The 20,723-nt window shown below is 42.9% G+C and overlaps 5 protein-coding genes and 1 long non-coding RNA gene across 11 annotated transcripts in view; 3 read left to right on the forward strand and 3 right to left on the reverse strand.

Annotated features, from left to right (window-relative positions):
• Positions 1 to 20,723, forward strand: part of LOC124310854 (tyrosine-protein phosphatase 99A-like) — a 691,797-nt gene that overhangs the window by 107,258 nt on the left and 563,816 nt on the right. The gene's annotated exons all lie outside the window — the stretch shown is intronic.
• On the forward strand, positions 99 to 1,932 carry LOC124311275. The gene is made up of 3 exons (XM_046775707.1): positions 99 to 139; positions 203 to 375; positions 449 to 1,932. The coding sequence occupies exons 1-3, from the start codon at positions 122 to 124 to the stop codon at positions 1,275 to 1,277; spliced, it is 1,020 nt and encodes a 339-aa protein (XP_046631663.1). The 5' UTR covers positions 99 to 121; the 3' UTR covers positions 1,278 to 1,932.
• Positions 1,756 to 2,802, forward strand: LOC124311514 (keratin, type I cytoskeletal 10-like). Its single transcript, XM_046776043.1, has 3 exons — positions 1,756 to 2,316; positions 2,389 to 2,542; positions 2,621 to 2,802. The coding sequence occupies exons 1-3, from the start codon at positions 2,302 to 2,304 to the stop codon at positions 2,800 to 2,802; spliced, it is 351 nt and encodes a 116-aa protein (XP_046631999.1). The 5' UTR covers positions 1,756 to 2,301.
• LOC124311228 (DNA repair protein RAD52 homolog) lies at positions 2,840 to 4,909 on the reverse strand. Of its 2 annotated transcripts, none has more exons than XM_046775628.1 (7): positions 4,608 to 4,892; positions 4,492 to 4,541; positions 4,282 to 4,427; positions 4,075 to 4,226; positions 3,815 to 4,003; positions 3,268 to 3,691; positions 2,840 to 3,142 (listed from the first exon to the last, which is right to left on the reverse strand). In XM_046775628.1, the coding sequence occupies exons 1-7, from the start codon at positions 4,632 to 4,634 to the stop codon at positions 2,949 to 2,951; spliced, it is 1,182 nt and encodes a 393-aa protein (XP_046631584.1). In that variant the 5' UTR covers positions 4,635 to 4,892; the 3' UTR covers positions 2,840 to 2,948. The 2 variants fall into 2 exon arrangements, with proteins under 2 accessions (XP_046631584.1, XP_046631585.1); XM_046775629.1 differs by having other exon boundaries at positions 3,056 to 3,196; positions 4,608 to 4,909.
• Positions 6,117 to 7,074, reverse strand: LOC124311554. 2 transcript variants are annotated; one of them, XR_006909838.1, is made up of 4 exons: positions 6,952 to 7,074; positions 6,474 to 6,681; positions 6,241 to 6,407; positions 6,117 to 6,174 (listed from the first exon to the last, which is right to left on the reverse strand). It is a non-coding gene; the product is annotated as an uncharacterized LOC124311554 (long non-coding RNA). The 2 variants fall into 2 exon arrangements; XR_006909837.1 differs by lacking the exon at positions 6,117 to 6,174 and having other exon boundaries at positions 6,203 to 6,407; positions 6,952 to 7,073.
• On the reverse strand, positions 9,271 to 20,294 carry LOC124310846 (tyrosine-protein kinase ABL1-like). Of its 4 annotated transcripts, none has more exons than XM_046774924.1 (14): positions 19,881 to 20,294; positions 19,576 to 19,805; positions 16,692 to 16,943; positions 16,278 to 16,576; positions 15,976 to 16,177; positions 15,449 to 15,782; positions 15,162 to 15,333; positions 14,965 to 15,077; positions 14,713 to 14,855; positions 14,384 to 14,621; positions 13,923 to 13,982; positions 13,491 to 13,582; positions 13,150 to 13,423; positions 9,271 to 13,073 (listed from the first exon to the last, which is right to left on the reverse strand). In XM_046774924.1, exons 2-14 carry the CDS (start codon positions 19,760 to 19,762, stop codon positions 10,796 to 10,798), a joined length of 4,644 nt encoding a protein of 1,547 aa, XP_046630880.1. In that variant the 5' UTR covers positions 19,763 to 19,805; positions 19,881 to 20,294; the 3' UTR covers positions 9,271 to 10,795. The 4 variants fall into 4 exon arrangements, with proteins under 4 accessions (XP_046630880.1, XP_046630879.1, XP_046630881.1 ...); XM_046774923.1 differs by having other exon boundaries at positions 13,491 to 13,585; XM_046774925.1 differs by lacking the exon at positions 13,923 to 13,982 and having other exon boundaries at positions 13,491 to 13,585.

The raw sequence follows: 20,723 nt of genomic DNA on the forward strand, positions 1-20,723 counted from the left end.
AGGTAAGAGACTGAAAGGTAGAAACCAGAAAGAGCAAAAACCTTATAGGGGAAACAGGGCAGTATAAAAGGAAGAGTATTTGGCTCGACTAGCAACAGATCGCAACGAACTACAACGCAAGATGAAGAGCCTCTCCCTGGTAACACTTATTTCTCCTCATTTAACTAAATTTCAATCTGATCTCGTTCCATTTTCCCATTAGATAATCGTTTTCACGATTTTGGGTACTGCCTTGGCAGTTTTCCCTCCTATCCCAGAGTATTCGGAAGAAATAGCGCATACCGAAGACAACGGAGAAGCATCTTCGACTACTGAATCCGCAGTTAAGGTTTCCAGCGAAGAACCCAAAGAGAGTGACGATTTTATTACGAAAAGGTAATGAAAAAAATTAATTAATTAATTTGTTCATTCAATAAGTTTACAATTTGTGCTGATGTTACCCCCATAGTGAACCTGTCGATGTAAGCGAAACCCGACAATCTCGCTCGCCATTAATTTCCGTTTACTTGAAAAAAACAAAGCCGAATCTAATTCTCTCAACAAGTAACTCAACTGCAAATAAATCGGAAGAGATATTAGTTGCTCCTATCTCGGAAGAGAAACCAGAAATACCTAGAGCTTCAGGAATTCGGGATGAAATATCTCGACCCAATTACGCTTACATAATGAGACCCCAATACTATGGCTCCATGCTTCCGGAAATGGAACAAAACTTGGCAAAAGAGGAAGAAGACAATAGATTCTTTAATCTTGCGGCGCTGTTGAGTCCTCCTAGAAAGCCTAACGTTCCTGGAAATATGAGACCATACTCAAGACCTCAGCAGAATTACGCCAACTACATGAGACCACGACCCTACGGATATCCATCGGGATATGGAATGCAAGCAGGTTATGTACCTCAAAGATTTACAGGGTACGTACCTCAAAGATTTACAGGGTACGTACCTCAAAGATTTACCGGGTACGCTCCTCAAACTGGATACGGAGTTATCCAGCCGGATGACGGATACCGTCTTGGCAACGGGCCAGATATGTCGGAAGAGAATCCCGACGAAGAAGAAGATAACAAATTCTTTAACTTGAGCGAATTGTTAAGCCCTCCTCGAAAACCGTATGTGCCTGGAAGCATAAGACCAAATTCAAGTCCTCGACCGAATTATGCGAATTTCTTGGGGCCCAATTTTGGACGTCCCAGCTACGGTCAAATGCCCGACCCATACTCTTCCGGCTACAGTGGCAACTTTAACGGCTATACTGATATCTACAATAAAAAATAAAACAGATGATTAATCTCTGTGATTTCACATTGAACTGACTTTTGTTTGATTTCAATACAATTACTAATACCTGATTGACTGTTGCCTTTCCAAAATCAAGAAAAACAACTTGAGAAAAAAAAAAATTTTCTGAATTAATTACGGCATATCAGAGAATTTTCCTCTAATGTAAAAGTACTTAACAAGATAAAAGGTATTTCGACTTCTCGTGCGAAATGAAATGAAAAGAAGAAATAAATCTCAAACATATAGGGTGGTTGAATGTAGAAGGCACGACAAGATGTAATGTCATGTGAAACAAAAGCTCGAACATTAATGGCATTAGAAGACGTAAATAAGTAAATAACACTTAACCTGATGGTATGTTTATAAAAGCCTTAAGGATACCATTTGTTTAGATTTACATAATTGAAAATATTTTATGACAATACATTCAAAATGTTAATGTGTTGTTAATGTTAAGGTTTAAAGAGGGAAAGTCTGGAAAATAAATCCTGTGTTGGCTTGAACAAGTTTTAAAGTCCATTTTTAACGAAAATTGAAGGAAACAAAGTTTTTTTTTAACCCTGTTAAATTGCAATTCTGTCAGAAACGATGGCTGTAAAATGTAAATCCATTGATTGATTGTCAGCTGAAATAAGGGTAGAAGAACGAAGAAAAAAAAACAAAAAAAAAAAACACATTTTTTTTCGTTTTCAAGGTTGATGCTCACACCCATTCATGTACATCAAAACTCCTAGATTTCCATCACGATCCCAAAAGACAAGTCATTGACCCTTCGACAAAGTTTTACTTTACCCTTGAAAGTTTTGTTAAAGCGTTATATTTATCATACAAGGGGTGGTCATTTATCAGAGGGGGATGAACTACCCTGCAGCATGACGTTTGGTAGTTAAACATCAAACCCTCCTCCCTTTAGGACTTAAATCCTTCCCGTCAGAAACACGCGTGGGCAGGAAGAGAAGGTATATAAAGAGCCAAGATTCTTGCCTAACGCACAGAAACCCAGAGCTCTGCATTCGACATGAAGCTATCTACGGTAAAATATTTTAAAATTGTTTGCAAATTTGTACAAGTTAAAACGGTGCATAAACTAAACTTTACTTTTCAGGTTATTCTCTCTTTTGCTCTTCTTGGAACAGTCTTGGCAGCCATTCCATTTCGCCATCGTCGAGGCTTACCAGGAGTATCATTGAAAGATCCAAACCCAACTACTTTTACAAATTTCAAACAACAATACTTCTACCCACGCCCTAGCTGGGGAGGTAAATAATTCGATAGAAAAACAAGTTAGAACCAACCCTCCGAGATGACTATGTCCTCAACCAATCATTATTTTTCAGGTTATATTGGAAACTACGGAAATCACGGCGTTAGCAGCTACGGCGTCGGGACGTATGGCGGATACGGAGCAAACCACGGAATAAACCAATTCGGAGCAAACAATTACGGGGCAGGAACATACGGTGCAGGAAGTTACAGTACAGGTTCCAGTTCGAGTATGGGAGGTGCTTATGGTAAATAAACTAGTTTGAAGTAAGCATGTTCGATTGAAAAAGAAATAAGAAATCATCCAAGCAATCATTATTTCAATTTCGGGAGTTTAAATTAAATACACAACAACTTCAAAATATTTTGAAAAAAAAAAACAAAAAAAAAATTGGTTTTGTCTTACTTTCTGAAATTATTTGACTTGGGGACAGCCTGAGCTGGTTTGTGTGGAGCTGGTTTTGTGACTGTGTTGACGTTCGGTTTGTTGATGATTGCCTGGTTTGGTGCAGGATTTTCTTCATCACTCCAATCAATTCCACTTATCAGCGCGAAAGATTCTGGATCTACTTCCCGCATCCATTTCTCGCTGTCGTCTGTAAATTAACGTTTAATTCTTGTAGTTTTTTCATGATTGCAGTTCAGTTCGTCTATATTGTTTTAGCCAAATGTTTTCAATGAACACGTCAGAGAATTAGACTGAACACAAACAAATACGAACCTTCAGGTACGGGAGAAGTTTGCTCAGATTTTATGCTAACCGTAGAAATTCTGGCACCATCTTCCTGCTTTTGACGCTTCAACTGCTGCAAAAATTCCTCTTTTTTCTGCTGTTGTTTCCGTTTTCTTTCCAATTTAACTGGATCACTTTCATTTAATAAATCATCTTTAAGCGCGGAATTATTGATGGTTTCGCCGTTTTGAGCTCCAGAAATATTAGGCGGTTTAATTGATGTTAACGCAGTCTCCTTAGTGGAAATCAACTTTTGCCCAGTGGGTAAACCAGGGCATTGAGGAGCAGGTTCTTGAGGGGCAGGCATTGGGTGTGTTGATTCATGAGTCGCATCAACATTTTTTTCTTTTATAGGAACGCTAGTTGATGCTGAAGGTGTTTTTAAAGCCTCTATACCACGCTTTTTTTCCTCCTTCAAGGGACAAATGAATGAAAAGAACCTTGAGTCAGAGCTATAGAATTCATATTCTATATTCTTCTAAATCTAGTATTCTAATAGCTCTGCTTGAATTTAAAAAAAAAAAAAATTCATTACCATAGCGTTATAACGGCTTCGATGCACAGCCGGGGGAACTTCTAAAACAGTTTCATTTTTCTGAGGTGGAGCTGGTGTGGTAACAGGGTATTTGTTGGCCCAACGTAGGTAGTTTTTGTTATTAAGACAATTGCCCAAAACATTTCCAAATCCTTTCAATGCACGTTTTAACCCATCTGTTGCTGCTTCCTATACATATATAATCACAATTACAGTGTCAGATGAGTTAAAGTATGAAAGTAAAAGAAAATCTAACTAACCTTTCTAGCCTTTTCCAGACTTAGAGCCTTAGATTTCATTCCTTCACAAACACCATAACCAATATCTTCATGAAAGGAACCATCTTTGAGTTCAACCCTTACTGTTGAAGACACCCCAACATAAAACTTGTCGTCAACCTGATCAACACAGTCTAATTCCACAAACTAAAATGTAGATAATTTCAAAACCACTGAAAAAAAAGTTACCAATTGTTTGTTGAACAACTTGATGACTCCAACCATTAAATCCAAATACTTCATTGGCAAGGGCAATCAATCTCCAACCTTCAATATAGGCAAGTTTCTGACCACCTGGACCATGCCTTTGGCTCACCATTTCAGGAGCAAGGTCTCTGTAAATTTTTGCATTAGACATACATATTTACTAGACTTATTTTAATCAGTAAACTAGCATACTTGCGAAGCGTAGACTGCAAAACTTTGTGTTCTTCAACGTCATATTCAATCTACACAAATTATAGATTTTTTAAAAGATCAGTTCATTATTAACATAATATTATTCTACGACTCACTCTTCCAAACTTAACCGGTCGTTGCATTTTTTCTTTACGGAAGCATATACTTAAAAATCTCTTCGCCCAGAAAATTTGTTAACAATATAGAAAACAAACCTAAGGCCTAAGGTTTGCACGAAGAACGTGTGTTTAATTTTTGAACCTGCTTAGTCTTAGAAGAGAGAGGAATACAGAGTGGTAGAAAACGAAGTCTCTGCAAACCCGGCAGATTTGAAATCAGAAATTCATAAATAAAAATTTATCTTTTTTGTTGTTAGAAACTTTTCTATTCAGGTGGTTCGACCATGCTGCCCATGTATCACTTTACGATTACTATTCTACAATGTTTACATTAGTTATTTAGTCGAAATATTTAATTTAATCGAAATAGTTATTTAGTAAATAATCAACCAAACCAAACCAATTCACCGGAAGTGGATACTGGATGTTCATGTTGTGGCATATATTAAAAGACGACGACGACGGAAGAAGTGGATGGTCTTTATCTATGGTTGTGGATACAGGTAGTCATGCAGTAACATCCTTGGTAGCATGGGATCTCTCTAGTCTCTACACCCATATTGGCAAATGCTGTAACAAAAACGCGCCTTATCTCTGGCCTCCGGGTAGACACTACTGGTTGGCACAAGGAAGAACGAGCGTGAATTCATGCCGGATACCAACCGACCCTTCTTGTTGTTTCAATTAAAAAATCACAAATTGATTTGTCAGCTTATTTCCAGTTCTACATAAACTTCTAAATTTACTATTTTTTTTTACTGAAACCTTTTCGTACTTTAATGGCTTCCTGCACCAATATCAATTTGCGAATGTAATTGATAAAAGCATTTTGTTTTATTTAAAAAAAAAAGGAATATTGGCGTCGACTCTGTGCGTTTTTTAAAGCACTATTGTGCATTCTTCCACAGCGATATCTATAAGCGTTTCTGGCTGACGAGTGAAGTTGTTTGGCAAAGCAACAAAACGGAGTAAATTGTTCCGTGTAATTTTTTGTTCAAGTACTTTGGGATTTGGTTTCGCTTAATGTTCGGAAGTAATGGTTCTTCTCGTTCTCTCTACACGAATGGTTTCACGCAAATCGTTTGTCAGGCACCCGTATGACACAAATAAAAACAAGAACGGCGAAAAGCCCATCAAAATCCAAGGTGAGAATCAAAAAATATGTTGATTCTAAAAAAATTGACTTGGTTAGACTTGAACTGAACTGCTTAATAAAGGATGCCATGACTGCTTAATGCTTTTAAGGCTGTGTGTGGTGAGCTAGTATTCACGACGAATCATTGGACAAGTTCCTATAAAGGTTATTCATAAATTATTTTAGCCGGAGATAATATTTTTTTCATTATCCATGAATATTTGTCGTCCAAAGTCTAATAGACTGCAACGCACAATGTAGGATCTAATGTAAAAATCACAATCCAACTACATAGCTACCCTTTCTCCTCAATTCTTTGAAAAACTATAATTTTGTAAAATCTTAAGTACCTATTGTTTACTTAACTCATGTTATTTCAAAAATGTATTCTTCATTCACCTTCAGTAAAGACTGATTAACTAAATTAATCTAAATAAAAAAAAAAAAAAACATTCAATGATTTGAATAAAGTGTACTCCCACACCTGTACAAAACCTGGTACTAGAAAATTTCTAAACAGGAATCATCCTTTTTTTTCTATTCATTTAACTGTTTTAGTAGCTATCAGGTTTAGGGATCGGTCCATAGTAATTTTCTGATGTACGCTCGCCAGCCTTATATTGACGTTCACGTTCCTTTTGCATGGCCAGAACTCGGAACAACTAGAATTAAATTTATTGATTAATTTTATGTGCTTGCAGTTTACTGGAAAAAATATCTTAACATACCTGTTTGTCGCTAAAAACACATTCATTTAAATCCAACTTCAAGTCCATACACTTTTCCTTTCCCAAAGATTTTCCATAAGCTTCCATGCAGGAAACATACCTCATTTCAAACTCTTTGCATGGATGCATTTGAAAAGAGAGCACAGGGGCTGTCATATCAGTAAAACGGGTCCGAAGAATGGGTTCTACCAGATTTGCCATTTTTCACCTAGAGAAGAATCATTATTTAAAAGATCTCAAGAATAACATAAAATGGCGAAGCTAAAACAATCCACGCAATCAGTGGGGGAAAAAACTGTTTGAGCATAGGGAAAACGAAAAGTTGCAGACGTGTACAACTCGATCAATTTGGACATCTTAACTCCTTCAAATTCCTGTTCTAAAACATGTTTTCATTCCTACTGGTCTATAAATATCAACTTTATCTTATTTCAAATAACTTTTAATGTACCAGATAATAAAAATTGTAAAAAATTACCGATAGAAAATGAACCTTTTTTTCCTTTATTTAGGAATTCCTAAAACAGTAAATGAGTAAAAGCTACCTAGATATTCGTCTGCTAGGAAAATTCACTCTTTACGCTGTTGCCAATAGTACCGTTTGTAATCATCGTACTTTACAAAACCTGACAAAACGCACCAAAATTTGAAAACAAAAAGCGTGTGTGCGTGTGTCTGTGTGTTTGTAACGCAAACAAAAACCTTAAACTAAATAGATTGTACCACAATATAAAAAACCTATGTATAAAATGGATTGCGAAAATAAGTTGACTAAACTCTCAATCTCTCGGTTATTCAAGATTAGTACCCATACTTAAATAGATTTTGGAAAGCTCAAATACCAATCGATTAGCTCCTTGTGAGTTTAGTCTTGTGGGTTTACTCGTCATGATTTTGGAATTATGAGGTTAAACAAAATGAAGATTTTTAAAGCGATCCATGTAAGATAAGAAAATACTCTGAGCCCTGGAATTTACCAACGATGGCGTACGTTTCATCATTACTTTTGGAATAAGAAATTTATTGCGTCGTGATAACCGAAATGACGCATATTAAAGCCTAACATATCAATACGTTTTTTTGTGTTTTCCTTCTTCGAGGATATAGCCGGGGCAACATACAATGTACAGACTACAGAGTACAGACTGCATTTCCAAACAAGTAAACAGGTTGTAGCAAGCAAACAGTTTGCAGGATTAGATTGTCACATAACTTTGGCGGTAATTCGTATTCACCGAAAACAAAGTTAATGTGCAACCGGAACCTTCCCAGTAATCCCAAGTCATAAAACCGAAATTCGTATATCTGATTGCTCCTAAGATTAATCACGCCGAGGCAATTAAAGCTAAAATGCAAGACCTATGACTCGGGCAAGACATCTGTTACCGAATTACATGTGCCATGGCTGGCATTCCAGTATTTCACCAACTGATTTAAGGCATTTGCGTTTCGAGCTATTCCGATGACAACTTAATCGTGTTGGTTTGATTGACTTTATCTGTATAAAAAGAAGCACTGTTTTCATCACGTAAGAAATACAAATAAAAACAGAACGCTATGCGGATGACAGAATCCCATAAGCCACGACTAATCCATCGTCCAACGTAGTTTTATCAAAGGTCATAAATTTCGGTGTCAAGTGTAGAATACAACGATATTTTTAAGCTTCAAAACAACTTTTCTTGCGCCCAAAGTCTTTGTTGACTCGATTGCCCCCATTGTTGGCATTTGCCTAGATGAGCTCAGAGTGTTTGGTTTTTTCCAAGATTAACTGATGAAACCACGACGAGCCCTTTAAAAGGAGGCTTTGCCGAAGGCTCGGGCATTCTAGTCACTTCGCTTTTGTTGCACTGATCAGCAGCAGCCAACATTTTCTCCGACCCACTAAATTGAATTACTGCAAGATGTGTCGTGCGATTCGGCTGTTAACTCTCTTGGCCTGTTTCCTTGTGGCCAGTTCGAATCCGATTGAGCCAACAGATGATCAGATCTTCTTTCTCAACCTCGATTCCAGCGGTAAGTGTTCCACCGAGTTTCTATCTTTCGATTGATCATTGATTGCTGCTTATTCGATACGCCTAAATGGTTGGGTAACGTCCAAACTTAACGGAGCGCACTCTTTTGCGGTCCATTACAGAACAATCGGCTTTGATGGAAATGATCGTCGACGCAGCCGACCGAGTTGCGGTACAGAGGAGTACAGCAGGATCCTCGATGATGACCGAAATCGATATGAAGATCCCCGAGATCGTCATTCAACGCATGCGGAACCCCGATTTTGATAGACAGATGCTGGTCAGATGGATCGGCCGTCGATGGAACCTACCGGACGGCGCAATCGCCGACATTGTGGCGACAGGAAGAGGATGCTCCCCCCGTATTTGCCTATCGATTTCAAGTCGTTCAACAATGGAAGACAATTGCTGCCCATTAGGTTAATACACACGACCGCTTTTTCTCTTTCCATAACTCGGTACAACACGGACTCACTTAATTTTGAAAACAAACAAAAAAATCCCACTAAAGATTACGAAACTGTCGTCATAATTATCCTCTTAGATGCCATCCACATAATCAATCCCAAGAACAAGTCGTATAAAACGTGCGCCAAGACAACGGGTCACGATAGCACTGTAGTTTGGTCTTTCTTTTCTGTTTAGTATCAGGAATACCTGGTAATAAGTACACCATTAAACTATGTATAGAATAGGCTCAATTTGGGAAATGTCGAAATGATGGATGAATCAAAGAAAAACACAAGGCACGCACACACAGACACACAAAGTAGCACACGAACTATAGTTTTTAGCTTATGTATGACCGATACACAAGGGCGATGAGAAAAATGACACGTGTTAATAGGATTAAAGTGAGTATGCCACCTTATGTATAATAAACACGCACTTTGACACTTTGTCAGACTCGATCCCTTTTCGATAGCAAAAGCGAGCTAGACATGCATTCGCCAGCCATATGCACACACACACACACACGGAACAAAAGGAGAAAGACAAGCAAAGTGGAAATGGATATAGAGAGATATACGTACGCATTTGACATGTACACAGTCAGTATATGTGTATAGGCATTTCACGTAAGTATAAAAAGAAAAAGGGCGAAAAATCAAGCAATCGAGTCCGTTTTAAATTCAACAGTGCGTGCGCTGGGAGGAGGGACTATATGGAACACAAAAGAATATTTAAGGAATTGTTATATAAGAGATGCGACTTGATAAGTTTCCCCCAAATTGTTTGTTTTTTTTCCCCGCCGACACGCTTTACAAATCTCTTATCCTTGGGTGGGGTCGACGAATTTGGTAAGCAAAAATTTCTCCCTTACTTTGTTTTATTCTGTTATAAACATTTTTCGTTATCTCTCTGACAAGTTGGCTAATGGAGGGGGGAGAAGAAGAACCAATGACGGAGGATATGCGAATTAAATCAAAGAAATAAGACGAGAGAATAAGGTAGAGCTGAGAGAGAGAGAGAGAGAAAAAAAAGAGAGAGACGGTTATGAGGGACTAGACATACAACGGGGACAGGCGACGGGCGGCTACGTCACCCATTTCTCTTTTCCAAAAGACCAAAAGAAACAAACAAACAAAAACAAACAAAAAAACAAAAAAAGAAAGAAAAGAATCGTTGTTTTTTTTTTCTTTTTCTGACGACGTTCGATCGAAGAGATAGAGGAATCACTTTTTCTTTTAGTAGGAGTTAAAAAAAAAGTACAAATGTAAGATAGCATTAAGGGAAGAATTTGATAGATGATCAGAGTTATGGGGATATATAAAGTTAAGACGACAGATTGAGAGAAATAGTTGACGATTTGACGCGATGAATAGAAAAACACACACAATTACACGAGCTCTTTTCCAATATGGCAAGAAATGCGAAATCACTCACACTTTACTTGCTTTCTCACAAACAATTAAAAGCTGCGCTATCTGCTGGCACTCGAAGACACACGTACGTTGGCGTACTGTTATTTACTGTAAGACGACGGATTGTGTCATTTCCTCCTCTCAAAAAAGAAATCGAAAAACATGGAATGGCTGCACTTGAATTTTAGTTGTTACTCTTTTTTTCCTTCTTTTTGATTCACCAAAGTTTTCTTTTACTTTTCTCCTTTTGCGGTGATGAAACAAAAACCCAACTCTTGTCAGCCGGACATTTCAAGGAAAAAGTTTCCCTCCCGAAAAACAAACAATACAAAACCAAGTGGTGGTGGTGGTGGAGGGGGGGGGGGACAACGTACGTAGTAGTAGTTTCACATGCCATCAATCACGCAAGTATTCAAATTTTTCTCTTTTTTTTTGTTTAGTTTCAACGTTGCAAGGCGTTCGCCACATCTCGGACCGTGTTCTTGACGTCGCCGACGAGCCGGCTGTGCTCGGAAGAATTCCTCAATGGCCCGCAGCTCGTCTGCTTCATCTCCTTGGTCTGAGTTTCGAGCTTGGCGATCAGCTGTCGGAAATGGAAGCGGCCGTGCGGGGCGATGCAGTCGGCGTACGTCTGGCACAACGAGTGGACATTGGAGAGGAGCTCCATCCACTGGTTGGGGGTGGCGTGCGATTGCGAGAGCACCTGCTCCACTTCGGAGCACAAGGCGACGATCTTCTGCCGGTCGCCGTCGCCATTTTCGCTGCCTCCGACGCTGCTCTGGATGACCATGGATGCTGCAGGGCCTTTGGCATAGACGGCGCTGCTCCGGTTGGCCACGGGAGGCTTGGCGTTGATCACAGATGAAGTCGGCGTGGCGTAGATGGCGGCTGACGAGTTCTTGCCCAGCGGCTTCATCACTACGCTGCTCGGTTTGACCGGGACGGCCGGCTTGTCGGGCTGCTGTTGCGGAGGAGGCGGAGGTCGACTGTTGACTGTCGGCTCTACATTGTTGGCACCACTTTTGAGAGAGATTCGCTGAGATTGCGGCTGTTGCTGCGGCTGCTGCTGTTGTTGTTGCACTTGCTGATCCTTTTCCCACATCCGTTTCAAACTGTTGATGCTGCCAGAGCTCTTACGTTTGTCGTCACAATCCTCGGAGCTTTCAGCAGACTTGTCAGCCTTTTCAGGAGCCGGAGGTTTCACCACGGGCTTAATTGCGACAGGCTGCTGCTGCTGCTGCTGTTGATCGGGGGCCGCTTCGACTTCAGGCTTCTCGTTGGCAACCTTGCGTAAACGAGACTTGAAATCAAATTTAACTCCACCATCTCCGTTATTGGCCGCCGCCGCAGCTGCAGCAACAATTGAAGAATTGGTTTGGTCTTGAGAACTGGATTGCTCGGCCGTCAGATCTACTTTCTTGGTTACAGAATGCGAAGCGGGTCGTTGAGGCGCTGGGTGAACGGGCCTTGGAGGAGGTGGAGCCATCACTTCGGCGGCGGGCTGGGCAGACGACGGTTCAGGAGTGGTCTGCGTTTCATTGGTAAAGCCCGGTTTCTTGCCGGCCTTGAGCCGCAAGTTTTCAAAGAGCTCGCTGACCAGGTGGACTGACGGAGGATTCTGCTGTCCCACGTTCTCCATCGACGATCCGCCGGAAGGCTTCTTGTCCGTCTTCTCCTTGAGTTCGGCCACTAGTTGGGCATCCACATGGCGCAAGCCTCTCGGCGTCGACGGTTTGGTCTTTTGGTTGAGAGCCGCAGGAACCAAGCTCGGCGCCGGCTCTGGAGGCGGATCGGATCCATGCTGGTTGTCTTCCCACGGGCTGGGCGAGCGAAGGATGCCGAAAATCGATTGACTCATGATTCCGCCACCACCGCCGCCCGTTTCTTCCATCGAGTGGAAAGGGGTGCCGCCACTTTTCCTCTCCAGCAGTTCGGAAGAAGAAAGGGAATCGGCGCTCTTGCTGGTGACAAGACCGCCGGAGTGGGCGCTCCCCGTGGTCGTGTTGGGAGAGTCATTGACGGACTCGCGGTTGACTCGGTTGGAATCAATGTTTCTTTTGAGCGAATTCTCCTCGATGCTGACTTCCTCGCCGAGAAAGAATTGATCTTCCAGTGACTGACGGGCACCGCCCACCCGGTCGACTGAACTGGCGCGCATTTGGACAGACGACGTTTTAATCTGACCCCGGGGCGAAGGAATAGGACGAGTTGGCGGGGTGTGGTCCCGTGGCTTGGGACCGTCGATCGAGTCGTGAGAAGCTGCAGACGAATTATCATCCAAGGCGGAAGCCGCGTCGTCTTCCAACGGTGGAGGAGGTGGAGGGAACTCCAAGTCGGCCAAGTTGGGAGCCGGAGAATTTTCCCGCGGATTCCGCGTCTGGGGGTTGCTGCTGGATCGAAGGCCGCTGTTGCGGAGTTTAGGGCTAGGCGTTCGAGGTCCCTCACCAGACACTGAGTGACTTCTAACCGTAGGAGGAGTTTTGGTCGGATTGGAAGAGGAGCCGCCAGCATTCTTGACTCCCGGTCGGAGCCGAGGATCTTCTGTTCGGTTGTGGTTAACCGCTTGGCGCAACAGAGAAACGTGACCAGATTTAGGCGAATCTTCCTCCTTGTTTCCCTGTTCCAGGTCGACACCTTCCGGTGGCTCGCCCGTCATACCACTCTGACGAAGAGATTCCAAATAAGCGCCTATCCTCGCTCCTTTCGGCAGAGTGCCATACCTTCGCAGAAGAAGAAAAAACACATCAGATAACCGCTAATAATCATTAGAAAACGTGTAATTAAATAATAACCGACCTGTTGATGGCTTTCTTGACGTTGTGGACTTCGAGTGTGGCCACTTGGACCTTGCTCCTTTGCGGCGGTTTGGGTTTCAGGTCGGAGACGGGACTCGTCTCTTTGGGTGGGTACGTCCGCGTCTTTCGGTTGGAGCTGCTGGTCCCGCGCGGCTGCTCAGACATTTGCCGCAGAAATTTGCCACCAGACTGCGCCGTGAGAACGGCCTCGCCCTCGCTGCCATCGCCGTCCGACTCGTCGCCGTGGTTCAAACTTTGCAGATCCCTATTGATGCCTATCGATCCACAACCCAAAGGTAAACAACGGACGACTTATTTAGAGCCACAGGAAAAGTCTATTACCTTCGAAGACATGTTCGATGCCGTTGGAATCGCTTCCGTCGTCGCCAGGTCCGCCAAAGTCTTGATCCGTATAAGAGCTGTCACGGAATGAGCTACTAAAAGAGAGAAGGGATAAAACCAATTATTTTTAAAACGAAAGAATAAAAAGGCAAGTTGCAGACGACTCTGTTCATCATGTATCGAAAAGGGTGTGTCATGCTTGCACTGAGCACTAGAACGTGTGTGCATAGGTTAGAAAACAGGAAGAAAAAAACATTGCGAGAAGCGGCCGATTATTAAATGGCTACACGTTCCAGCAACACGTTAGTAGTAAAATTGACCAAAACAACTCGTAGAAAAAGATGAAAGAGTAACGTCATAATTATGTGTTGGTGGTGGTGTTTGTTTGTTCGGCGTGTTTGCGTGTCAAAGATTAATTTGGTTAATAGTTACCTGGGAGGTGCGGTACCCAGGTGCCCTAATTTGTCCGACACCTTACTAGGCTTGCCTCCTCTATGAACGGTCAAGGCAAGTGACGAGCGGGTAAGGAAAAAAAGAACACAAATATTAGGAATAAAAATCCAAATAAAACACACACGTATGAGTCAAACAAGGGCGTGAAAAAATGGTTGAATCAAAAATTAAAACCCAAAAAAAAAGAAAATTAAAAATAACAAACGCAACAGCAGCGTGAAAACTCTTTTTTAGCCAGGCAAACAACGCAGAGAGCAAAGTGGAATCGAAATGAGAATGCGTGCGTCGCACCAAGCCACAAGAAAATATTTTTTTTGTTTGTTTTTGTAAATTATTTCTTCAATCTCATTTATAATTCATTGCAGTCTGGTGACGCTTCTCGTTTACATTCTTCACACATTAAATCGAGCCAAAGAAAGAAAAAATAGAGACGATTGTACCTGGTTCGTTTAGGAGGGGCCGGGACGGGCTTTCCTTTCGTGTTGGTGGCCCGTCTCATTTGCACCGGGGCGGTATTGGAACGACTAGTCATCACGGCACCACTACCAGCACCTGATGGTCGATTATGATTCTGATTTTGAGCTTGTCCCTGATTGGCGGCCTTTTTGGAGGCCAGGCGTGGACTCGAGGAACTGACGCCGACGCTGCTGCTGCTACCCTGCAACTGCCGCTCGACTTCTAATTAGTCGAACCAATTTAATTGGAAACAACCCACCAGTCAGAAAATTATTCCAATCGATTTGATAAGCTGGTAAGTAGAATGGCGAACCTTCGTTAATGCTCGACTCTTGAAACATATTTTCCAGGCCGTGGTGGATCTCTTGGAAAGTCGGCCGGTCATTGGCACTCCAATGCCAACATTGCTGCATGAGATCGTAGACCCGGGGCGGGCATCCTGGAGGGCATTCCATCCTTTAGTGTAGGAAACCCCATCGTCAGGGAGAGAGAGAGAGATAAAAGAAAAATCGAGTTCAGCTGTTGAAATGAAAACGTAAGAAAAAAAGTCGACACAATAACTCACCGGTAACCTGTTTCCAGGGTATGGTAGACATCAGTTAAATCGATACCGGGATAAGGGGACATCCCGTAGGTGGCAATTTCCCACAAAAGGATCCCAAAAGCCCAGACGTCCGACTAAAGAAAAAAAGAAAAATTTTCACACAAACGATTAATGACGAGGAAAAACGGGAGCCGCAAGAAAGAGGAGGAAAGTGTCACCTTGGTGGAGAATTTATTGTACGCCAAGCCTTCGGGTGCGGTCCATTTGATGGGAAATTTAGCGCCGGCGTGAGCCGTGTAGGTGTCGTCACGCATTAAACGCGCCAATCCGAAATCGGCCACTTTGACTAAGTGGTTCTCGCCGACAAGGCAATTACGGGCGGCAAGATCCCTTCAGATGATAAGCAAAACGTTTTCGGGTTAATGAAACACATCGCGGCAGCAGTTAAGAGACCCCCGCGCAATCCAGTCTATCAAATTTCCCCGGGACCCTAGCTAATTCTCACCTGTGAATGAAATTCCTGCTCTCCAGGTAGGACATGGCGGCCGCTACTTGGGTTGCCATGTAAAGGAGAACAATGGCGTCGATCTCTTCACGGTTGGCCCTTCGTAAATAGTCGAGCAAGTTGCCTCGCGACATGAATTCGGTGACAATGTAGAATGGAGGCTCGCGCGTGCACACGCCTAGCAACTGAACCAGATTCGGATGCTTCATTTCCTTCATTATGGCCGCCTCTTCTAGAAAGTCTTTAAGCGCCATTGTGTCCTCCTTGAGCGTCTTGACGGCCACAGTCATGTTGTATCTCTTCCACATGGCCTCGTACACGTCGCCGTACTGGCCTACAATTAAATAGAAAAGAACCAAAAGTTAAGGGGGGTTTCGAAATCGTCCAGGAAGGGAAAGCCGCGGTTCATCATCATCATCATCCCGCGCTTCAATTAGTTCACGTCGTAATCGACACGATGACAACCGCAAACACCCAGCGAGCAGTAAGAGAAAGCGGACACCACCTAGGCCGAAATGAATTAATACCTCCTCCAAGCTTCTGCTTCATTGCGATGTCCGTACGCTCAATTTCCCACTCATCCGGCTCGGGACTAAGAGCAAACACTTGAGGTTTGTGACGTTTGGGGGCCGGATACAACAATTGCGTGATGAGGCCGTCGGCATTGGCCGAATGGTGATGGACGAGCTCGGCCAGTGTCCGGAATCGACTCTCAGAAGTGACGTAGACCTTTAAAATTAAAAAATTAAAAAAAAAGTAGTAAAGTAAACATTCAAACAAGTTTAGAGGGGGAGGTTTGCAATTCAATAGGATTGGATTTATTTATTACCCGCCCTTCCGAGTCTTCGCTGATCCGATAGTGATACACCCGACCCTCATAACGGAGTGAGATGGATCGTTGTCCGGGACTGCTTTCCGATTCCCGAACCAAAAAGCTGCCATTGATGCCCGAACTGAGCAAGTATTCAGCTGCATTGCGGGAGATTGGTCCGTGATACCAAGAGTGTTTCTCTAGGGAATTGACAGCAGTCACATAGTTGGACGGGACCCAGCCGACCCTGCCCGAACCCGAATGAGCTTCGCACCATTCTCCACTTTTATTATAGCTCAGAATTTTCACTTGTTCGCCTACAGAATGATCATAATAATAATAATAATAAAAAAGAGATTTAAAAAATAGGGGAAAAAGAAAAAAATAACGTTTGAATGTCTGGCTGATATGAAAATTTTTTTAAAGCGGCACCTTTTTTCAAGCTGAGCTGGTTATCGCCGGAAGCTTGAAAGTCATAAAGAGCGACAAAGAGTTGCGGGTCTTCATCGTCGGGTTCGGTATGGAGCAGATTATCTCTCGACGTCCATCGGTGCGCCGATTCAAGGCTAAAGGTGGTACCGCAGTGGCCGCCTCCTAGTCCCGACGATCCGCCACCGTCCATGTCCAACGTGCCCGTCGCCAAGTCGGGCAGCGTTGGCAGTGGCCGGTTCTGCAACAATGCCTCTGTGTGACACACAATCGAGAAGGAAACAAAACAAAAAAAAAAAGAATAAAATACAATAAAAAGATAAAATAAATGAAAACACGAGAAACAAAAACAAAGGGAGAAATCAGAACGAAACATGCAAGATGTCTGACCCTCATATGGAAACTATTCAAACCGCTAGGCCAATGGCTGGCACGCAATGCCACAGTGTATGTAACGGTAATAAACAAGACAGGGCCGGTTTTTAATTCGCCCCTGTTCCAACAAGCTGCTGGCCTCATCTGTTGTGTGTCGTGTTCTTTTCTTTTTTTCTTTTCTTCCATATAATCCCCCCAGATACCGTCGTTAACGAAGGATTTGCATTAGAAATTGCTAGTTTTCAAAATAAGACATTGAAAAATCTTCACGTTTTGACCTCAGTTAACCGGTCGGACGTCACGGCACAACAGCTGTTCGGTAAGTATCTGTTTGTTCCACAACGGCTACCATTACAAGTTTCCCTAAAGTTGCCAACTACGCAAACTGTTGTTGTAGTCTCCGCATTTTTCACGATTAAATTGGCACTCCCCGACACGACTAGATCGTTTCTCTCGTTTAAAAAAACCAACAACAAAAAGTAGCGGACATGATTACACCAAAGTAGACGGGTCCATTGAGAGTAAATAAGTCAAATCTTCCGTGGTGGATAGGATCGGTTCCCAGAAATTCGACCCGCAGCATTTGGTCAGTACAAACAGGATCGAAAGGAATAAGTCAGGCGGAACATCAATAATAAGGTACAGCAGCCGATCAATAATGGCTGACTCTTGACTTTTCTTTTTACTTTTGCTCGTAACTTGTGAGGAGGTTCTTACCAAGTCGAGGCTTGGCACCGGGAGGATAAAGGATCTGAAGGAGCCGCATGACCGAGGGCGGCAAGAGGGCGGGATTCGACATGGCGCAAACCGACCAAATCAGCAGCAGCGTCTTCTTTGACTCGTCTTCTTCTTCTCTTTTTTGGCAATTTTTTGGGTTGGTTTTCACGAAAAAGGAACTTTGCCCGAAACCAGATAACTACTTCTTCTTCTTCTAGGCTGCACACTAAAGCACACAACAGTTCACTACACCTCACGCATAGAGCGAAAAAGGAGAGGGCGAGAAAGGACTGGATAATGTCCGTCCAGTGACGAGTAACTGGAGAGACTGAATTTCCTCTCATCTCCTTTTGCGGCTCGTGATTAGAACGAATCGTCGGTTGGACGAGGCACCACCGGTTATTTCTTTTTCCTCTTTTCTCTTTAATTCTTTTCTTTTTTGCGGTGGCCCCTTTCAGGTCCCTCCCACCGTCGACTCCTGAAACGCAGCACGACATCTGGCCGTCATTTTTCAGCGTTCCGGTCGCTGCTGGTCGAGAGAGACACACATACGAGCAACGTGTAGTGGTCCAGGGCACCCTGCATGCGATTTATCAAATCGTCGTCGTTGTTGTGGTTGTGTAGTAAGTGCACGGAAAAATCCCATTTTCTCAGCAATTGAAGAGAAATGTAATTTTTCTGACAGACAACAACAAGTCAGAGGAAATAAAACTTTCAAAACATGAATGAATGAATAAGAAACTGACGAGATTGCATCTGCCAATGGACACGCAATCTGGCGGCCAAGGCAATCTCACATGGCAGCTGGGAAAAATGATGAGGAAGCCAAGAAAAGAGCATCGCAGACCGAAATGCCAGATTTTTTTTTTTTTTTGTTTTTTAGGACAACGTCCAGACGGTTTGTTAAAGAGCCTCGTCGTATCCGAAAGCTGCAATAATGCCATTCCGACAACACAACACAGACACACAAAGACTTAAAAGAGCGATTCTTGGCCCGTTCATTGGTGCGAGGGAGATGGGAGAACCGAGTCTCTTGTACACTAATCAGATTAAGTTGGGAATTTGTTTCTTTTTCTTTCGTTCGAACGGAAAAAGGCATCTGGAAGGAGGAAGACGGGCGCCATAGCCGTGACTCCGGTCTCCAAACACTCTGAGTAATTGAACCTCCCCATGATTCTTCCTCCTTCTTCTTCTTCTTCGTCATCATCTATCACTCTTGGGAGTTGAAGGGGAGTTTTGGAGTTGTGTGTCAACCAAACGAACTATGTCAATTCTCACGGTTTCTCTCTTGATGCAAAGTTGGCACGATAGACGGAAAAGCCTGAACGAAATCACCTGACAAACCGAGTCTCTCGTGGGTCGAATCATAAATAAATTATCTGACGTTCTCTGGCCTCGTGTGCATAATTCGAGTCACACCAGTTCCAACAAGCGATTTCAGATCTGCATAGAAAGTAGGCGGACTGCCCTGTCACTATGGTGACAGATCAACCACAACAACACCTCACGGTGGCGAATGCAGACTGTGTGACCAATCAAATTGCATAATCTAGTCTATCGATTACGGAGCGATTCAGGAACCCAGGGGCGAATGTAGGTTAGTCAGTAGGTTTGGTTTCCATGGCCTAGTAAAAACTCTAAAGGAATGACAACAAGGGGGTTTTCATATTCACAATCTCAAGGTTGGATTGCTGCAAGTTGCAGTGGCATGAACTCATTTGACAGGAGCAAACAACCACATGCCTGGTTGACGGCACAAGAGTATCGTGGCAAGATAAACAGACAATTGACATACCATTGTGTTCGACAAACACATTGAAGGCCTGAGAACGAGTAGTTGAAGAGTTCTCCCTGGCCGGTCTCAAGGAGTTGGTTTTTGGCTTCACCGGTCTAGAACCAGCTGTAGATGTGAGGGTGAGCGAGTGCAGGGAGCCAGCTGCTGTGGATGTCCGCTCTCGTTCCTTGCCTTGCTGGGCTCCCATTGCCCTGAATGTATGCACATCGCCAGCTGGGAAGAGCAGCAAACTGAAAGAGGATGAATCAGATGGTTATGTCTTGGGTCAGGCTCTCTGCTGTGTGTGTGATGAATAATCCACTTACAGTCAAACTGGCTATCAGTTTTGTCTAGATAGGTATCATTTGTGATGACAGGCGATGGAGACAAACGGCATAAACGAAACTGGAGTGTTACACTTTGATGGGAAAAAAGACTATAGCAGACAAGAGCTATAGGCTTTTGTGTTGATTATTTCTTCCAAGGGCGACGGCACACACACACAACTATGCTGAATCCAGGTCTGATTAAAAACAAATACTGCGGCACACCCAAATTCCAATAAAACCCGATCAACAACGACTAATGTTTGTGACTTGAAAAACGAGGGTGTGTTTCTTTTTTGGTTTCAACGTCAACGGTGAACCGAGAAAACGTCTCGGACTAAAAAAGCTTCAAATACGAGAGACTTCACTCCAGCCCCCGGTGTATGGCTGCCATAGTGCCATCTACAAAATTCAGCTCTAGTCCAACAGCGTTGCCGAACTCTGAATATTAAAAGAGAAAAAGAAAAACAAGTTCGTCGTACTCGTTTCCTACTCTCATCAAATGTCACAGTTTCTTTTTTCACGAAACGGAAGACCCATGTAACGTCTCGTGTTGCTGTCTTTTTAATTATCATTGAGATTTCCTCCTTGTATCTTCATATAAGAATACCAGTGGAAGAAGAAGAAGTTAGAGTCTCATTGTTATACAGAGTTGCTGCTGTTGACGCCGGCGCCGTTACACAATCGCGGTCGTTCGTTCGATTCGCTTTGCTGGAGATGCACGATGAGATTTCTGGCGACTTTTAGATCTAGCAAACTGCTGCTGAACAAACAAATTACATCCGACTGTGTTCTAGTCCCTGCTCCGGGAAAAAAAGAAAAGCTGATTGCTGAAGAACAAAA

The sequence above is a fragment of the Daphnia pulicaria genome, chromosome 8 (assembly GCF_021234035.1).
Source record: "Daphnia pulicaria isolate SC F1-1A chromosome 8, SC_F0-13Bv2, whole genome shotgun sequence".
In the NCBI taxonomy this organism is placed as follows: domain Eukaryota; kingdom Metazoa; phylum Arthropoda; class Branchiopoda; order Diplostraca; family Daphniidae; genus Daphnia; species Daphnia pulicaria.